Source organism: Otolemur garnettii, unplaced genomic scaffold (assembly GCF_000181295.1).
Source record: "Otolemur garnettii isolate 467f Iridium unplaced genomic scaffold, OtoGar3 scaffold00001, whole genome shotgun sequence".
NCBI classification, from domain to species: domain Eukaryota; kingdom Metazoa; phylum Chordata; class Mammalia; order Primates; family Galagidae; genus Otolemur; species Otolemur garnettii.
In genome coordinates, this window is record NW_003852396.1 from 17243471 (window position 1) to 17263991 (window position 20521).

Below are 20521 nucleotides of genomic sequence, written 5' to 3' on the forward strand. Positions count from 1 at the left end.
TTCATACTCTGCTTTTAGAAAGATTCACTTGTACCCTTGTAAGATAAACCATAGAGGTGACCCCACCAATCACCGTCCCTCCCCCCATCCACCCCCCTCACCTCCCCCTTCCACCCCCTTCCCATATTCTAAGGCTATAATTAGGTTATGACATTCCTATATGTTTTGCTTTCTTAACATTCATGTATTCTCTGGAATATCTCTTTTAATTTCCTTCAAGAATTTTTCTTTTGCAGTCACAAGTTGCCAAACTGGCACAAGAAACCTAGCTTTAAGACCATGTAGGATTTCAATGTGCTTTCCTGATTAAGCATAATCATTTCCAGCTTTTGAGAGTAGGAAATGTGTGACTCTTCCTTTCACTTGAACACTTAAAGGCCATTGTAGAGTTACTAACTGGCCCAATTTTGTTTTTCAGGGAATGAGGGGCTCAAAGAGAGGGAGAGAAATGGAGGAATGGCTGGTCAGTGGAGCACTCAGAACACACACAACATTTTTTTCAATAAAATTTACCTTCTTAGATAGGTGTGGTTTGTGGCACCTCATAACAATTATAATAGCAACATCAGAGTTCACTGGTCAGAAATCGTTATAGCAGATAAAATAATAATGAAAAGTTTGAAATATTTAGAGAATTACCAAAATGTGACATAAAGACATGAAGTGGGCACGTGCTTTTGGAAAAATGGTGTCAGCAGACCTGTTGATGCAAGGTTGTCCCAATCCTTTAATTTGTGGAAAAATGCAGTATAGCAAAGCACAGTAACACAAAGTATGCTTGCAGGTGAATTTTTTGAGCATACCTGTGTGTTGATTTTATTTTTTTGCATACATTTTATCAAATTTGTGTTTGATCTTTCATGTTTGCCATGCCAGTACTATAAGCAGATGCTTTTTCATGTCACAAAATTTCATGTTTATTTTTCCCCCAAAGCCAGTTAAACTCAAAATAGGAAAACACTGAATTTTCCTGGGGGTGGGATGGGAAAAAACAGTATTTAAGCTTTTGTAATTTATGTGAGTCAAAGTAAAATAAATAATTTACTATAGAATTATTTAGAGTTAAAATTCTCCATCAAGGTCATCCTGACCTTGAGAAGCTTGAGGAGGTTATTGGAAATCTGTAGCCATAGACTTTTGATTTTGGAAAATATTCATTAATCTAGGAGTCAGAAAGCGAGCATGAGAAGGGCAGTGCCTGTGGCTGAAAGGAGTTGGGCATCAGCCCCATGTGCCGGAGGTGGTAGGTTCAAACCCAGCCCCAGCCAAAAACAGCAAAAAAAAAAAAAAAAAGAGAGCATGAGAAATAGAACACTTTGTGTTCACCCACTGATTAGGGGTATACTATGAAGAAAACAATAGGCATAGACATAAAAATGATATTAACTGATTTTATTTAATATATCCTATATATTGGGAAAGTGTGCAAATCATATGCTAATAATTTTATACTATAAAATGAATGAACTGCTAGGTTTTTGGAGAACTGCTCAAGAATTTCATTTATAATGGAATATTTGATCTCTCCTTTAGGTCTTTTGGTTACCTTTTTGGGTAGAAAAATCTGATCAGTAAGATGTACACAAAACATTAGCTCAAAGCAGTCAGTTCATTCATGCCTTTGTCAAGAAATAAATGCCTTACTATTCCATAATAATATATTCATTAAACTATAAGAATATGATTTTTAGCTATACCCTATATGTTTATTTCTTAATTCTTACTGTTATCATGTCCATGATTATTAACTATTTTTAGTATAAGGCTGATATGTATAATGTCTTTTTTTTTAATTGGAAAAAGAGGGCCTGTTCTGCATTAATAATTCCTTCTCAGGAATTTGTAGCAGTCGAGACATGAGGATCTCTGTATCCTCAATGTAGGTTGCTTTGTCAGCAAAGGATCATGAGTTTTACCCAGTCTCATGTCTAGTCAGTCATTCCGAATTCCTATTAGTAAGCTTTCTTCGTGGGTTCAATTTTTTGTAAATTTCCTAAAGCTATTTCAAGAATTATGGCCAAATAATCTTTATTATGAAATGATTCTCCTGACCGCATTTATTTTAGGATTTAGGATCAAGAGGAATGATGTGTTATAAAGCAGAAAAGCCTATGAAAATGAATTATAATTAAACATTCAAAGATTATGGGTAAGGTTTTGCATCCTCTTCCTTCTGATGATACTAACATGCTAGGTAGTGAGGCCTTGGTCTATAAATTTAGATACGTAAGAAATAGCCATCTATTTTCTATAACTCAACTTTATTTTTGACTCTTAGTCCCCGAGTAGTGGACAAAGATAATGACAATCCTTTTTGAAGTCACTCACTTCCCTATTCTTCCCTAATAGGATTCCATCTGGATTGTAGGCAGGTAGACTCTGCTTATTGATCATTTATATAGAATAGCTTACCCCTGACATATGAGTTGTGTCTAACAGTTCTTTCTGGTCTGGCAGAGATTTGCTACTTCCAAGGCATGAATTTTCTTTTTTATTAGAATTTCTGTGTTTCTGTTTGCTTAGATGCATTATGATGCCATTCCTCTCTGCGGTATTGCTGCCTTCTAGGTAACACTGCTTGTAAGCAGAGCCTAGATTCCTGCTGCGTTGAGATCCAAACACTTTTCTGTTTTCTCAGCTGGGAAAAGTCTCTAGAATGGAGAGAGGCTAGGATAAGTGTCTCTGTGCCTATACCTGAGAATATACCTGTCTCTTTCATCCCTGTGACAAATTCTTTTATTTTGAGGACTTAGGGTTTTGAAAAACATACTAGAATTCCTTTTTTTTTTTTTGAGACAGAGTCTCACTTTGTTGCCCTCAATAGAGTGCCATAATATCATAGCTCACAGCAACCTCAAACTCCTGGGCTCAAGCAATTCTCTTGCCTCAGCCTCACAAGTAGGTGGGACTACAGGCACCTGCCACATAACCTGGTTATTTTCGGAGACATGATCTCACTCTTTCTCAGGCTGGTCTTGAACCTGTGAGCTCAGGAAGTCCACCTGCCTCAACCTCCCAGGGTGCTAGGGTTACAGGCATGAGACACCGTGCCCGGCCATACTAGAATTACTTAAAAATCCTTTCTGTTTTCTGTCCCAACACATACCTCTCTTAGTAAAGTACAGAACTGGGCAGCACCTGTGGCTCAAGGAGTAGGGCGCCAGCCCCATATTCCAGAGGTGGTGGGTTCAAACCCAGCCCTGGCCAAAAACTGCAAATAAATAAATAAATAAAGTACAGAACTGGTTATCTGCTTGTGTGAGAAGAAAGAGGAGAATATGTATTGAGAGGAAAAAAAAATAATCTCAAAGTGCTAATCTCCCACATATACAATAGAATTTATTTGCCTTCTGGTGATGCTGCCACCAGGTGACCTTGTAGAAAACATGTAATCCTTATGAACTTTAGTTTCATTTATTAAGAGGAGTTTAATACCTTTTTTCCCTTACTAAATGTTGTTTCTTTTTCTCATTAAATAAGATAATGCATATGAACTTCACTTTTACAAAGCTAGTGATAGAATTAGAGCCAAAAGCTCATCCAATGTTTTTTTCACTGTATGAGTGTGGCGTTGTGAACAAATGACTGTGCAGTGGAGAGCCCAAGGTTGGAATCCGAGCAATGCCATTAGCTAGCTAAGATATTTAAAGACAATGAACAGATTGCCCTTCAAATCATCTTAAAATATGATTACACTGATAATACTTCTAGGGAATTGTTATGAGGATCAAATCAAGATACGTAGTCTATGTAAAAATTGATTTGTAAATAGTAAAGTGAGTGCTACACAAATGCTTATCATCAGAATAATGGTGTGTGTGTTTTTCCCCAAGAAGAAGAAAAGTTGGGCTTAAAATTGGTGTCCTTTGATCATTGGTTTTGATTCAGCTTCCTAGCCAGCTTCTGGAGCAAACATGCCATATATGGCAATTACACATCCGGTGACAGGCAGGAAATGCCATGTTGCATGTTGTGCTCCCCCCCCCCGACCCCCAGGTTGTAACATTTCTTATGAGTATTATTTGAAAGCATGGCTTGTCTGAGAGGATCAATATAAATCCACAAGTTTACACTAATATCTTCTCATTTTGACAGAGGACATATCCTGATCAACAGGTGTTTGTTGAAGTATATTAAACATTTTTCAAGGTGGGGTAATGTGTAACTGCTAAGGACAATATAGAGAAAATATGGTGAAAAGAAACACTGTGATCCTTTCCTACTAAGTCAAGTTGCAGTGTGGCATAATACTTAAAAGAATAGGCTTTGGTGCCAGATAGACTGGAGTTTGAATTCCAGCACTTACTGTTGTATAGCCTTGGGCAAATGTACTTTACTTTGCAAAATTTAAAATATCCTCATTTGCAAATGTATGTGATAATATCTCTTAGGATTCTTGTGAAGAATAAATAAGATAATCTAAGCAAGAATGTTGAGCATTGCACAATAAATTTTAGCTAATATTGGTAATACAATGCCACCTTTGTTGTATCATCTAGAACTATAAATTTTAATGTTAAAATCTTTTTAAAGACCTACTACAACAATAGCTTCTTATTGTATTATTGTATTATTTTCATTTAAATATCCTTGATTTGTAAAAAATCAAAACCAGCAATATCAACAGAAAGAATTAAGCATATGTAAATATTTCTTAATAAAATATTTTTATTTTCTAGTCATACTGTCAAGTAATGATAAAAATTGTGACCATTCAATTTTGTATATAAAGTGGTATGAAAGAAAAGAAAATCCAATTGGTATTGCTTGTTTTCTTTGATATATTTCAATCTGTAAGTAATATTTCTAAAACTTAAAAATGGTCATGCTCCCTTTATTTATAAATCTTCCATGACTTGTCATTCCTCCTAGTATACAAGGCCAGACTTGTTAACATGGTATGTATGTATGGCATCCACTTCTCTGCTCCCATTGGCACCTTGTACCTTATTGTAGCATCATTACACACTATTTTAATCTTTTACTTTGTTGAAATTTCCTAGTCAATTATCTTTACTTCCAAACTAAAATCTCTGTGAGGGTATACCAGTGACTTCCAGATGGTGTGCCATGAAAATTTTAAAGATCATTTATTAAATTATTTTTGAAAAAAGTTCAAAGCACAGTGTGCTTTTCGTTTTGCTCTTTTTTTGATCAACATAATTTAAGTGTGCTGCAGAAGTTTAACTGTAGTTTCAAGTGCATGGTGGGATCAAACAGGCTGAAAAACACTGGGGTGTACTAATGCCTATCTTGCCCAGTTCTGAGTTTCTAGTATTTGGAACAAAATAAGATACTTAATAAACACTTGATTAATGAATGTAAGAACTTGTTTTCTCTATCTACCAGACTTATAAAGGTAGGGGCATTTATCTATATGTTATGAATACAATTTTTATTTTATTTAACATGTGAAAATTAGTGATTCAACATTTAACCCCGGAGTCTAAAATTTAGTAAGATAATTTATGTCACATAGGTCAATTTTAATTTTTCCGCAGATATATGCTCAACTCATTTCTATATCTTTAAGGGTGGTATTGTGAAGAGAATAGTATCCTTGGAATCAAAAGCTCAGTTTAGCATTAAGCACCGAATCTGTTCCTTGGTCACACTGTGATCTTGGACAAGCCGTATGAATTTCAGTTTCAGGTAAAATAGGCATAGCTTCTCCATAGTGAGAATCAGATAAGATAATTATTAAAAATTATTTTTAAACTGTAAAAATGTTGAATGAATATACGTAAAATAATTTTGTTGTTTTAAATGCTTTGCTTGCCAAGATTTGTTATTAAATTCACCTTTTCCTCTATTATACTTTGATTTTAATTTTCCTCATGGTACCACTGTGTTGTATAATTCTTACTTTTTTAAAGCCATAACAAATGGTTTTATGTATCACCCTTTTTCCCTCTTTAAAAGTTCATTTGTTAGCACTATTGCGAATCACTGTTTCAAATTTAAATTGCCCATTTGAAATTATTTATAACTTCCTGCAATGCTATTCTTAGATCAAGTACAATAGAGTTGAGCCTTAATTAACAGACACATGGTTACCTACAATTCTAGTTATGTAATATTCATTTTATCCTTTGGTTGCATATTTCATGCAAAAATTTCTTATTTTAAAAAATGATTCTTCTCCTTCCATTTTCTCTTGTGCCTGACCTTAGGTAATACAAATTTAGTTTCATTCTTTTAGTATATCAAGAGTCATATGAAAGTAGATTTTTTTTAATGAAGAAAATAGAATTGAGGCCATTATATCATCAATTTAGGTGAAAAATTCTTCACTTATACTTGGTTATTTGAACAGCATTTAAGATATTAGTCTTGACTTGCTTGGATCCTTGTCTCAATTTTCTACCTTGTTCAACTTACGGAGATCTGGCTAGGTATTTTTGACTTTTACCACAAAATCCTTGTGATTTTGTCTTGTTTGCTTAATTTATAATTTTTGCATTTTGCATCTAGTTGTAGTTTTTCCACAAGCTCAACCTTTCGTTAACCACAAATGAGGATTTAGGTAGAGAGAATGGGAGAGCGTGACGGAGTTGATACCAGGTGATGATCATTATCAATAATGAAAAACATAAAAGGGCAGCCAAAATGCCAGTGCTCTGGATGTTCGTCTGTGGAAGCTTAAGTTGTCTCACAGAAACTTGATTATATTTGACCTTTTGTTTTTTCTTATTTGTTTATTTGTATTTTAGGGATAGGGTCTTGCTCTATTGCCCACACTAGAGTGAAGGGTGCAATCAGAGCTCACAGCAGCCTCAAACTCACGGGCTCAAGCAATCCTCTTGCCTCAGCCTCCAAGTAGCTGGGACTACAGGTGTGCCATTACGCCTGGCTAATTTTTCTGTGTTTTGATAGGGATGGGGTTTTGCTTTGTTGATCAGGCTTCGTCCCACCTTTGCCTCCCAAAGCGCTGAGATTACAGATGTGAGCCACCGCACTCAGTCCATTTTGTTTCATGTGACAGATGTTTCTCAAACCAAGAAGAGGGGCACAATAAGTTCTGCTGGTTCTGAGAACATCTTGCTGCTTTGAATCAATATGATATCTTCCTTAATAATTCCCTGACATGAATGAATGAAAGTCTCCTTACTTAGCTAATTATTTTTGTAGATGTGATTATGGGAATGCTGTTAATACATTTCTGAGAATTGCCCTTCAAAATAATAAAAGACTAAAATAAGGGAATACCTACAAAAATGCCAGAGAAGTGAAAAAGAGCTTCAAAGTTATAACCATAAAAAAATGGAAAAAAAGAAAAGGTGTCTGGCGCTTAGGAGGTTTTAGTAGGTTTTCAAAAAAACATCTGCTTAACAAATAAAGAAATGAAAAAAACTAAAGTCCTAGGCACTAGAGATAATCATGTGAGTAGATCCCCAAAATGCATATAAGTAATGAGGGAGGTATAATATAACATACTGTTGTTGATTACTTACATTAGTAAGTCATGTAACTACTTAACATTAGCAAATAGTTTAGAAAGGGGCTAGAAAGGGAGGTCAGTAAGCCACTATCATTTCAGGGAAACTGCTGATTCCTTAATTATTGACAAAATAAGGATTAAAATACACAGCTATTAAAACTATTATACAAGTATAAAAGCATTTTTAAAAATTAAAGTTAGATACAAATATCGAGCATATGTTTATGCCATTGCTCTTTGTTAATGTATATTATTTTGAAATTGGAGTGAGCTGGTTCAACTACATTCATTTTTATATTCCTAGACTTCTTAGGTAAAAGAGAAATACTACACAATGCCCTCCTCCATCTAAACTTGCCTGATTGAGTTTCTCATTTCTTTCAAGGGGCTAAGCTTGAGGTTTGCTATATTTTATAGGAGTATTAAGGAAGGAAGGCCTCACTATTAAGGTGACATGAGCAGAGATATGAAAGAAGTGAAGGAGCAAGCCATCTTTATGGATATCAAGGGAGAATGTTTTAGGCAGAATAGTAAGTATAGAGGCCCCGAGGTAGGACAGTTCTTGGTCTATTTGAGAAACAGTGAGACGACTGTGAGTATAGTATATTAGCAAGAGGAGAAGTGGACTTTTGCTCTTAGTGGGCTAACAAGTCACTGCAGGGTTTGAGTTGAGAAATGACATTATCTGGTTTGTGACTTAAAAGACTCTTTCTGGCTATTGTGTTTAGAAAAGCCTATAGGAAGGCAGGTGGCTGCATGTGAACTATTATAGTAGGAGGTTATTGCAATAATACAGGAGATATAGGATGGTAACCTGGACCAGGGTGGTAGCACTGGAGGTGTGAGAAGTGACAAGAATCTGTTGAAGTCCACAGGATATATTGAGGGGTTAGATGTAGAGAATTAGAGAAGAAGAATGAATGATGACTCCAGGAATTTGGGCCTGAAGAATTGGAAGAATGAGAGATGGAGAACATTGCAGGAGAAGCAGATTGAGGGTGTGCAGATAAGATCTGGAGTACAGTTTTGACAAGTTAAGTTTGAGATGCTTATTAGACATCCAAATAGAAGTGTTGATTATTCAGTTGGATATGTGTGTGGAATTTGGGGGAAATTTCTGAGTTATAGATACAAATTTTGAAGTCTCAAGGGTCAGATAATGTCAAAGAGACTGAATAAATTTACTTAGGGAATAAGGATAAAGAGAAGAAGTCTCTAGATGTTTAGTGGTGTGAGAAATGAGGGGGAACTAGTTAAAGGTTTTGAAAAAGGATACCTGTGATATAAGAGGAGCACCTCCAAGAGAGTGCTGGAAACAGTGGTGGAACAGCCCTGCAAACAGTGGTGTACTGCAGCTGGCTCCTATCAGCTTGCAAGAGCCTATTACATTTTCAGCAAATTTGCAAGCTTGTTAATAAATACAGCCATTTAAAATTGTTTGTATGGCTTGGCTCCTGTAGCTCAGTGAGTAGGGTGCCGGCCACATACACCAAAGCTGGCAGATTCAAGCCTGGCCTGGGCCTGCTAAACAACAATGACAACTGCAACCAAAAATAGCGCAGGGCTATGGTGGGCACCTGTAGTCTTAGCTATTTGGGAGGCTGAGGCATGAGAATTGCTTAAGCCCAAGAGTTGGAGGTTGCTGTGAGCTGTGATGGCATAGCACTCTACTGAGGGCAATATAGTGGGATTCTGTGTCAAAAAAAATTGTATGTAAATGTAAATAAATTATGTTAAAGTAAAAGTAATAAAACACTCAACACTTATCATTTCCTAATTGTGTTCCATCCTAATACCATTTCTGCTCCTGAGGTTATTTAAATCTTGTGTGTTTGAATGATGGAAATGCTATATAATTTGTGGCTGTGCATCTTTTCCCAGATCTGTGTTCAGGGATGTCACCTTGGTAGCTTAAGATTGGCCATGGTAGGAATCTTTATACCTCAGAAATAGAAAATGTTACAAATTGGGGGTTGATTAATTATTTTGCTGATGATAAAGTGATAAATAAAATGTTAATGCAAGTGCAGGCTAGAAGTATATTGTGTCTATAACATTGTAATTATATAGAAATTGAAGAAATATTTATCTACTATTAAAAAATTATCTTGTTCAACAAAGAAATCACAAAATTGATGAATGATGTGAGATTTTCACATAAACCATCTGTGTTTTATTCTCATCTTATTCATTAGTGTAATGAAATAACCAACTAACATACATGTTGGAATGACTCGCTTATCAATTATAATACTAAGTTGGCTGTGATTACAATAATTTGGCAAAAATAACAAAAATACTTAAAAAAATCAACTGACTAATGGTGTTTACAATAAAATGTTGTATTATATTGTTATTTGTAGACTAGGTACTACACATCCTTTTATCAATACAATTATAATAAACTCTTATATAGGGGCACAGATTTTCTTTTTTATCTGATCTAGCTGTTAATTATTTGACAGTACACGTCTGCTCAGAAGCCTAGTGAAGAAAGTGTTTTCAGGAATGCAAAAGTACCAAATGCTACTACTGGGTAAAATGAGCTGATTGAGAATTGACCACTGAATTTAGTAATGTGAAGATGATAGATCACCTTGACAAGCGTTATCTTAGTGAAATTATAGAAAAGTCTGATTAGAGTGGTATGTCCACCTCTTTCTGCAGCCCCTGCCTGACTGTTCTCCCCCAGTGTCACCTCCTTAGCAAGCTGGGTCTATGGCTGCCCCTCCTCCCTAAAGGAGGACCCAGTGCTGCCCTGCTCAGCTCCTACCCCTGAGGGTAGGAGTAAGGTGCTGGCCCCATATGCCGGAGGTGGCGGGTTCAAACCCAGCCCAGGCCAAAAACCACAAACAACAACAACAAGAAAGAGAGAATGAAAGGAAAGGAAGTGGAGATAGTATTTCAACTAGTTTTGTTGTAAAGGGGAAGAGAAAATTGGGGACAAAAGCTAATTGGAGGGAAATGGAGGGTTGAGGAGTGTTTTGAAAATCACTAATATTACATTTTATTTGTATGCTGGTGGGAATGATTGAATAAAGAAGAAAACAACTGATGATGAAACAATGTCCTTGAGTAGGTAAGAGAAGATAGATTCCAGTGCTTAAGTAGAGGAATTTGCCTTAGATAGAACCACAGATATTTTATTCATAGTAACAGAAGGGAAGGCAGAATGTATGGGTACAGTTAAAGACAATGATATTACATTGGGAGCTTGTGAAAGTTGTCTTCTTATTTTCCATGGAATGGGAAGTAATATTATTAGCCGATAATGGCTGTGGGAAAGAAGAGTTGGAAAGTTCAGGAGAAAGGAGGAAATATGAAATAAAGTACTTGATAATATAAACTATTGTTATAATAAATGGTATTTATTACTACTGACTTTTTTTTGAGACAGAGTCTCAGTTGGTCACCCTTGGTAGAGTGCTGTGGCATCTTAGCTCACAGAAACCTCAAACTCTTGGGTTCAAGTGATCCTCTTGCCTCAGTCTCCCCACTAGCTGGGACTACAGGTGCTTGCCTCAACACCTGGCTGTTTTTTAGAGATGGGGTCTTGCTCTGGCTCAGGCTGGTCTTGAGCCTGTGAACTCAGGCAATCCACCTGCCTCAGCCTCCCAAGTGCTGGAATTATAGGCGTGAGCCATTGCCCCCAGCATAACTGAGTTTTGAAAGAGGTAAATTGGAAAGGGAAAGGGTCTTTTAAAATTCAAAGGTAATTATCACTGTCTGTATGCAAAGGCAGTGCCACTCTGGTGGTTTTCTCAAGGATATTTTGTCTTGCCAATGATGAAGATGTTACTTAAGAATTCATAATATAGCACAATATATGTTAAGAATACCTAAGGTAGGATGATTTAGAAGAACAGGAGATAATGATTAATTTTAACCATTAGAGATGGCTTAATGGAAAAGAGAACATTTGAGTTAGGCCAAAAAAAAGGGAAGGTAGATTTTCAGGAAATTTATTAATTGGTTTCCAAGTGCTAGATACAGAGCTAAGCATTGTGCATACATTGTCTTATTTAATCCTTAATACCTGTGAGGTAACTAAAGCTTAGAGAAGTTAAGTAACTCGTTAAAGGTCATACACAGCTAGTAGGTAAGGTGTGGGTCAGACATAGATCTAGTTGACAACAGACTCTTTTTGATAGAGCACACTGATTCGAGAGGGAGACAATGGGCAAGGGAAGAATATTCTAGTACAGGAACAAAGTACAGAGGTGAGTAAAAGCAGAGAAAGTGTGTGTGTGTGTGTGTGTGTGGGGGGAGTGGAATGGAAAATAATCCAGGATGACTTGGGCACTGTGTGTGTTTGGAGGGGGTAGAGCATACAGTGGAAAGTAGGACCCAAAATATAGGTTGTAAATTGATCATGAGAGGAAAAAAAAATTGATCGTGATTTGGCACCTGTAGCTCAGCGGCTAGGGCACCAGCCACATACACTGGAGCTGGTGGGTTTGAATCCAGCCTGGGCCTGCCAAACAACAATGACAACTGCAACCAAAAAAATAGCTGGGCGTCATGGCAGGTGCCTGTAGTCCCAGCTGTTTGGGAGGCTGAGGCAAGAGAATCACCCCAAGAGTTGGAGGTTGCTGTGAGCTGTGACGCCACGACACTCTACCCAGGGTGATAGCGTGAAACTCTGTCTCAAAAAAAAAAAAAAAAATCGATCACGAGAGCGGGGTCTCAATGGTCATGCGAAGGAATTTGGATGTATTTTTGCATGAAGCCATCAATTTTAAGATAGTTTTTCTGAAAGGAGAGAATTACATCTAATCTGAACATCTGGCTAACATTGCATTCTTTGATTTGTTTCACACTTGCAGATTCTTTTGCAGGATGAGAGAGTGGAAATAAAAGTGGGTTATTGCAATTAGGTATTGAGTTTAACATTTTTATATGGTAGTTTATAGAAATTATGATTATTTTATTAATTATTTTCTGCCATGAAATTAGGAACATAGCTATAAAATAGTTAGCTTACCATTTTACTAAGACAATAAAACAGTGTTAATTTCATGTTTTCAGATACTGACCGAGCTTTCCTATTACTGGAAGAATACTGCAAAAAACTGAGGAAACCAGAGGAGCAGCCATTGAAAAATGCTGTTAAAAAGGTGATGGGTATCTTTAAGAGCAGCTTATTTCAAGCTTTGCTGGGTATGTATTGTATTATTTATCATCTTAATGGTCAGAATTGGGCTTAATAATTTAATGTTGTCAAAAAACCCAATGTTAACCAAGTTTCACATTGGGATAATTTTCTTTAATAAACAAATAGAAGATCTTTTTAAAGTTTCCCCTTTTCTAAGATTAACCTAAAAAAGAATTGCTGTAAAATAGAAGTAAAGGATAAGTTATTGAAAAATGTAAATATTGAAAAAATGTTTTATACAGGAAGAAAAGTTTATACAGAATAAAAACAATGGTGTAGGCTGGGCACGGTGGCTCCTGCCTGAAATCTTAGCACTCTGGGAGGCTGAGGAGGATGGATGAGCTCACAAGTTTAAGACCAGCCTGAGCAAAAGTGAGACACCGTCTCTACTAAAAGTAGAAAAACTGAGGCAAGAGAATCGCTGGAGCCCAAGAGTTGGAGGTCTTTGAGCTATGATGTCATAGCACTCTACGTAGGACAACAGTTTGAGACTCTGTCTCAAACAAAACAAAACAAAACAAAACAAAACAAACCCCCCACAAAACCCAAGTAGTTTGTTTCTGAAAATTGATGATAAATATGCTAGAGATGGGAGGTGCATTACTGTGGAGAAGGGATTGTCTAATACCGAAGTGATGGGTCAAATTCACATTTTACTTCGAATTAAAGTTCATCAAAGTTCTGCTTTTACTCTTCTTTTTTCTTGTTTTTTTGGATACAGAGTCTCATTCTGTTGCCCAGGCTAGAGTGCCATGGCATCAGCCTAGCTCACAGCAGCCTCAAACTCCTGGGTTCAAGAGATCCTCCTGCCACCACAGCTCCTGGTTAATGTTTCTATTTTTAGTAGAGACAGGGTCTTACTCTTGTTCAGGCTGCTCTCCAGCTTCTGAGCTCAAGTGATGGATCCTCCTGCCTTTCCCTCCCGGAGTGCTAGGCATGGGCCACTACACCTGGTCTTACTCTCTTCTTAAACAAAAATAAAACAAGTACTGTTTTCATTTTTCTTATTTCTCTAAGGGAAGATTATAATTGAGAATTTAAATTTTGTTGATGAAAATCTCAGTGCCTTGAGATTCTTGTCAATTTGCTATGAATCTTTTTTTTTTTTTTTTTTTTTGAGATAGTCTCAAGCTGTCACCCTGGGTAGAGAGTGCTATGGCATCACAGTTCACAGCAACCTCAAACTCTTGGGCTTAAGCAATTCTCTTGCCTCAGCCTCCCAAGTAGTTGGGACTATAGGTGCCTGCAACAATGCCTTGCAATTTTTTTTTTTTGTTGTTGTTGTTGTAGTTGTCATTGTTTTTTGGTGACCCGGGCTGGATTGGAACCTGCCAGCTACGGGTGCTGCCCAATTGCTATGAATCTAATCACATAATGTTTAACCTTATGTTTGTTCTCTAATTTATTAAAGATTGTGAAGAAAGTCAAGGATATGATTCATTTATGTGTATTTTTATATACATCTTTTGCATTTATGCAAAGAGATTATTTTAAGAGATAAAATAAACTAGCAAAATAAATACATCCCATAATAAAAACAACTAACTAAACAAACAAGAAATCCCAACCAATTATACTATATATTTTACTGAGCTTCACAGTATAAGGAAATATTTTAGCTGGATTATGCCTGTAATCCTAGCAATCTGGGAGGCTGAGGTGGATGGATTGCCTAAACTCAAGAGTTCGAGACAAGCCTGAGCCAGAGAGAGACCCCGTCTCTAAAAATTGCCAGGCATTGTGACAGGCGCCTATAGTCCCAGCTACTCAGGAGGCTGAGACAAGAAAATCAGTTAAGCTCAAGAGTTTGAGGTTGCTGTGAACTGTGACACCACAGCACTCTACCAAGGGTGACAACAACAATATTAACAACAAAAGAAATATTTTAGTGTATTAAATATTTTCACTGTTTTTCTATAAAAATAGATATTTATAAAGTTTAATCATGAAAATGTTTTCATTATAAATATCTATACTTTTTGATAAAACTTCAACTTTATAGTTGTTTGCATATAATTTTAAAAGGCATTAAAGTTTGAAAATTTTAAAATCAGTCTATTGAATAAAAATAGAAGTGAAAAGCTTTATAGGATTATATTCCTGTGGATTAACTTTAAAAAAAATATTCTATTGTGGTTGGCAAATATTAATGACACAAATAACCATAATCATCTTAGCTCGTATTAAATAAAAACAACTCTAAATGGAGTCTTACTGAATTTAAATAAACCCTGTCATTAGAGAATAATGTTTTAGAGAACATTTTTAAACCATAAATTCTCAACTAAAGATTAGTAGTGTCATCTAGTTGATCAATTAGTAAAAAGCCATTAACTAAATGGCAGTGCATCTAAATAGACTTGTAAGAATATGTTTGGTTAAGACTGGCTAAGTCATTTGAGAACTGTAGTTTTTAGAACTTGATTTAGGAAACGTATTGTTGGACGACTCAGATCTATTGCATTTTAGTAATGTAATATTTTGATAATGTAACACCATTATCTAGGGAATGAAAAGGTAAATTAGTAACACAGTGAATGATAAATATGTACCTATCTTGGTTTAAAGCCTGTAATGTAGTTTGATTTTTTTCTAATAAAATGAGAGGCAACAATAATCTGTAAAAGCTGTTATGTAAGTAATCCCAATGCCCAGCTTGGAATGGATAGATTTGCTTTGGCTGGTCTTTAAAGTCATTTTGGGATAAAGCAGAGTGAAAAGAATGGAGCAACATTATACAATAAAACATAATTTTCCATTGCAGCGACCCACAGAAACTGTATTAAAGGGTTGTGGCATTAAGAAGGTTGAGAACCACTGTTCTATTGAATTTGATGTGATACAAACACACAGTTTGATTGCTGATTTATTGTTGTTAATCATTTGAGTGGTCTCACTGTGTATTTTCTTTAAAAGTCCAAAAAAAGAAAAGCCATGTAGATTTGTGCATCTGGAAGGGAATTTATATCTTTTTAGAAGGATAGATAGGGAGCCACTGATAAATAGGGCATTGTTTCTGGTCTTTGATTTGTTTCTGTTTAAGCCCACTCCTCCCCCACCTGCATTTTTTGTTGCAAGTAATGGAAGATAGTAGCTTCACCCATTGTCAGATAGCCAATACATTGAAATAATCCCTTGAATGAATCTCAAGTCACTGCAGAAATAGAAAAGAATCATAATATAGGAAAACTAACACAAATGGATAATAAAAAATTCTATTATTACAGAAGGCACTGTAATATTTATACCTGACCAGTAAACTAAGTCCTCTACAGATGAAAAGCATCACTCTAAAATGAATTCCTTTTGCATTACATCAAATGATGTACCTTCACCTTTTACTAAAAAAAAGGAGTATGTTTTAATTGGTAGATCTCTAAGGAGCAGTTATGTGTACAGAACTTACCACAATGCCAGTGCATACAAGCATTTTTAAAATGAATTCTGTGATAACATCGTGGAAAGTGATAGCAAAGGTATTGTATTCTTTGTATTTTTAAAATATAACTTTAACTATAAAAGTAATATATATTCATTTTGGAAAGTTTTTAAAATGAAAAGATTAAGACAATATAAAATCCAATAGTATGATACATTACTTTTGTGGTGAATAGCAGGATATCTGATAAGCATGGAGAATGGACTGTTTGATTAATTTTCCTCCGTCATACTTCTGTAGAGTGTCCTAAAATGTTGCCATAGGCTAAATAGAAATTACAACTAAATATACCTTTATTTACAAAATATTGTTTATGTGATGGCTACCTTTTTATACACACCCCCCCACACAATCTTCTTTCCCACTATGGTGAACATATTCCAACCTATCTGTTGCTGAGTAATTTTTCCTATGTATGGAGACTTTTGGAACACCGTATAAACTATAGAGTCTCTCTCTCTCTCTCTCTCTCTCATTTGTTTTGATTTCCTGTTTGCCAATAACTGATAGTGGAACAAAGGCACTTGAGTTTTTTTAAAAGTTAGCAGTTAGCAGTCAGTGTTCATTAATGTGCCAATACAGAAGGAAACAAAGCAAAACAACCCCCTGACTCCCAAACAGCAATATGCTGGAAGCTGCACATTTCGATGTTAGGCTGAGGGTGACACCTTGTGGTGTACTGAAGAAAAAAATTTATCCAATGCACAATGGCAGTTTTGTGATGATTAAAAATCAATACTTCCCAAATTTGAATATAAGTGAATTGGAATTCCATGATATTTTATAAACTAATTTAGGTCTCTTATTTATTATTGGTAAAGAAAATAATCATAGTGTTTGTTAGTGTACCAGAATAAAACAAACCTAAAACAACAGTGTGCTGGAAGCTGCACATTTAGATGGAGTTGGAATTCCATAACATTTTACAAAGTAATTTAAGTCTCTTTTATTTAGAGTAGCTAAAACATTCATAGTTTGAAAGCATATTATTAGGTTATTTATATTCTTTAGGCAATGAAGGCGCAAGGTGGAACATTTTTATTATTTTTATGCTTCTCTTCCAGGTCTACTTCAAAAAATTAAAGATCTGTATTACTACTATAATTATTTGTGAAAACCATTTCAATAATATTATAGGTCAGTTCATTTGTAGATAGTTACACAGGTGTTCTTTGTTTTTGTAATTTATTGAAAATGATGTTATTCTTTAGTCATTACTTACACAAGTATGGAAAAACTACACATATGTTTCACACATATCAACACCTTCTAAAATCTTATTAAACTTTTTTTTTTTTACCTAATTCATTCCCTCTTATTTCTCTATAGTATTCAAGGGCAATTTTGGGAAAAATTTAGAAGATAACAGGCAGTAAAGTGATACTTTTCTTTAAAGCTCTAGCAGCAGCAAAATCTTAGAAAAATGTTTATCTTGTTTTATAGACTATTAAATCTTACATACTTTAATAACAATAATAATTTAATAATAAAGAATAAAAATTTAATAATGACCATTTAATAATCTAATAACAGAATATTATTATTATTATTATTATTTTTTGAGACGGAGCCTCAAGCTGTCCCCCTGGGTAGAGTGCCGTGGCATCTCGCTCACAGCAACCTCCAACTCCTGGGCTCAAGCGAGTCTCCTGCCTCAGCCTCCCAAGTAGCTGGGACTACAGGTGCCCACTACTACACCCGGCCATTTTTTGGTTGCAGCCATCATTGTTGTTTGGCGGGCCCGGACTGGGGATTCGAACTCGCCACCTTAGGTGTATGTGGCTGGCACCTTAGCCGCTTGAGCCACAGGCGCCGAGCCAGAATATTAGAATTATTAATAGAATATTAAATATTATCTTATTTTCATAAAGCTTAACAGAGACCCTTATGCATACTTGAGATGCAGATATAGGGATGCTATAGCAGATGTCTTACATTGGGGTTTGTCCTCTCCTTGTTGAAGCCTCTACCACATCCCTCCTTGCTATCAGCTTTAACCAGCCTTTTCATTATGTCTCATAGAATTTTGTTCATGTTACTAAAAAGCTCTTACCACATTGCCTTTGATAAATTGAATATATTTCTGTGAGCAGCTTGAGGGGAGGAGTTATATGTGATTAACTTTTAAATCCCTAGAATGTAGACCTGTAATAGGCCTTTAATAAATTTTTATGAATTTACTAAATTATTTTAATTATATTAAGAATGAAATATAAACAATTAAAACATAATTATGATTATTTTAATAATTATACTCTAAGTGTTAAACATTGTGTTAGGTAATAGGAATACAACAGTAAACTATAGAGGATAGTCTTTACCTTTTATTGGCAAGTGGAGGGAAAATCAAGAGAGGGAAAAGAGACATTAAAGAAGAAATTAGTTTGCTATTTCATTATAATGGTGGTAAGGGTTACAAAAGAAATATGTAGGAGAGTTTTACTGCATTTTAGTTTGAATAAAAAAGAAACTTCAACCACATGTTTTACCAGTATAGTAATTCTAATATATTTTTATTTCAAAGTAACATCTATATGAAAACATCATGGCTATTTGGTCTTAATTTTTCATCATAATGTATAATTTTTACCACTTAGTCATAAGGAAGTCAAAGATTTTTTATAAATTATAGTATGAAGGCCCATAGTTATGTAAATTTGGAGCAATTTGGCTCTGAGTCTCTAAAACAGAGGTTATCAAAATGTAGTTTGTGGATCAGCAGCATGAGTTAACTATGAACTTGGTTAGCATGCAGATTTTTGGGTCTCACCTAGGCTCAGCAAATGGTAAGCAAATAAACTTTCTAGGTGATTCTGAGGCATGAAAAAGTTAGGAAAAACTTGCATAGATATTGGTCTAGGGAAAGAGTTTATTAAGAAAATCCCCCAAATAATCACAACAATAACAAAAGTAAATAAATGGGACCTGATCAAATTAAAAAGCTTCTGCATAGCCAAGGACACAGTCAATAGAGCAAAGAGACAACCTACAGAATGGGAGAAAATATTTGCATGCTGTACATCCAATAAAGGGCTGATAATCAGAGTCTACAAAGAACTCAAGCAAATTGGTAAAAGAAAAATCAAACATCTCCATTGGAAAGTTGGCAAAAGACATGAACAAAAACTTTTTTTTTTTTAGAGATAGAGTCTCACTTTCTCGCGAACAGAAACTTTTCAAATGAAGATATACTAATGGCCAACAAACACATGAAAAAATGCTCAACATCTCTGATCATTAGGGAAATGCAAATTAGAACCACAATGACATATTACCTAACTCCAGTGAGAATGGCTCTTATCAAAAAGTTCCAAAAAAACAAGTGCTGGCATGGATGTGAAGAGAAAGGAACTCTTATACATTGTTGGTGGGACTGCAAACTAGTATAACCTCTATGGAAAGTAGTATGGAGATAACACAAAGAACTAAAAGTAGACCTACCATTTGATCCAGCAATCCCACTACTAGTATTTAAGACATTTTATAATAAAGACACTTGTACCTGAATGTTTTGCTTATGGCAGCACGATTCACAATCGCAAAGATGTGGAATACGTGAGTAGATTAATAAAATGTGGCCTATGTATACCATGGAGTACTGCTTAGCCATAAGAAATGGTGATCTAGTATCTTTTGTAGTGACCTGGTTGGAACTAGAGATCATTTTTCTAAGTGAAGTATAACAAGAATGAAAAAACAAACAATCCATGTATTCAATACTAAATTGGAACAAATCGATCAGCACTTCAGTACATGTACCTGTGGAGGTAAAGCTCAACAGAAATCAGGTGGGAGGGGGGTGAGTAAACTCACAGCCATCGGGTACAGTATACATTATCTGGGGGAAAGGCACACTTAGCACTTTGACTCAAATGCTATATAATTTGCTTTTGTACCAAAACATGTGTACCCCTGTAATATTTTGAAATAATAAAAAAAAGAGTGAATATTTTGGGCAGAAATGATGGCTCATGCCTATAATCTTAGCACTTTGGGAGGTCTAGGAGAAAGGATTGCTTGAGACCAGGAGTTGAGATCAGCCTGCATAATAGTGAGACCCTGTCTCTACCAAAAAAAAAATTGACTGTTGTGGGGTATAGACCTGTAGTCACAAGTACTTGAAGGCTGAGGCAAAGGATCGCTTGAACCCAGGAGTTTGAGTTTGCAGTGAGCTATGATGATGCCACTGCACTCTAGTTTAAGCAACAGAGGGAGACCCTATCTCAAAAAAAAAAAAAAAAAAAAAATGTATGTAAGCGCACAGTGGCTCACACCTGTAATGCTAGCACTCTGAGAGGCTGAGATGGGCAGATTGCTTGAGCTCCCGAGTTCAAAACCAGACTGAGCAAGAGTGAGACTCTGTCTCTACTAAAAATAGAAAAAAGTAGCTGGGTGTTAATACAGATACCTGTAGTTACAGCTACCTAGGAAGCTGAGGCATGAGGATTTCCTGAGCCCAAGAGGTTGCTGTGAGCTCTGATAACAC

At 35.6% G+C, this 20521-nt stretch overlaps 1 protein-coding gene across 1 annotated transcript in view; it reads left to right on the forward strand.

Moving 5' to 3' along the window:
- Positions 1-20521, forward strand: part of DLG2 (discs large MAGUK scaffold protein 2) — a 2018366-nt gene that overhangs the window by 6624 nt on the left and 1991221 nt on the right. The window contains exon 3 of the mRNA XM_023511782.1: positions 12470-12601. Within this exon, the coding sequence (XP_023367550.1) occupies positions 12470-12601 (132 nt within the window). The remainder of the gene's footprint in view (positions 1-12469; positions 12602-20521) is intronic.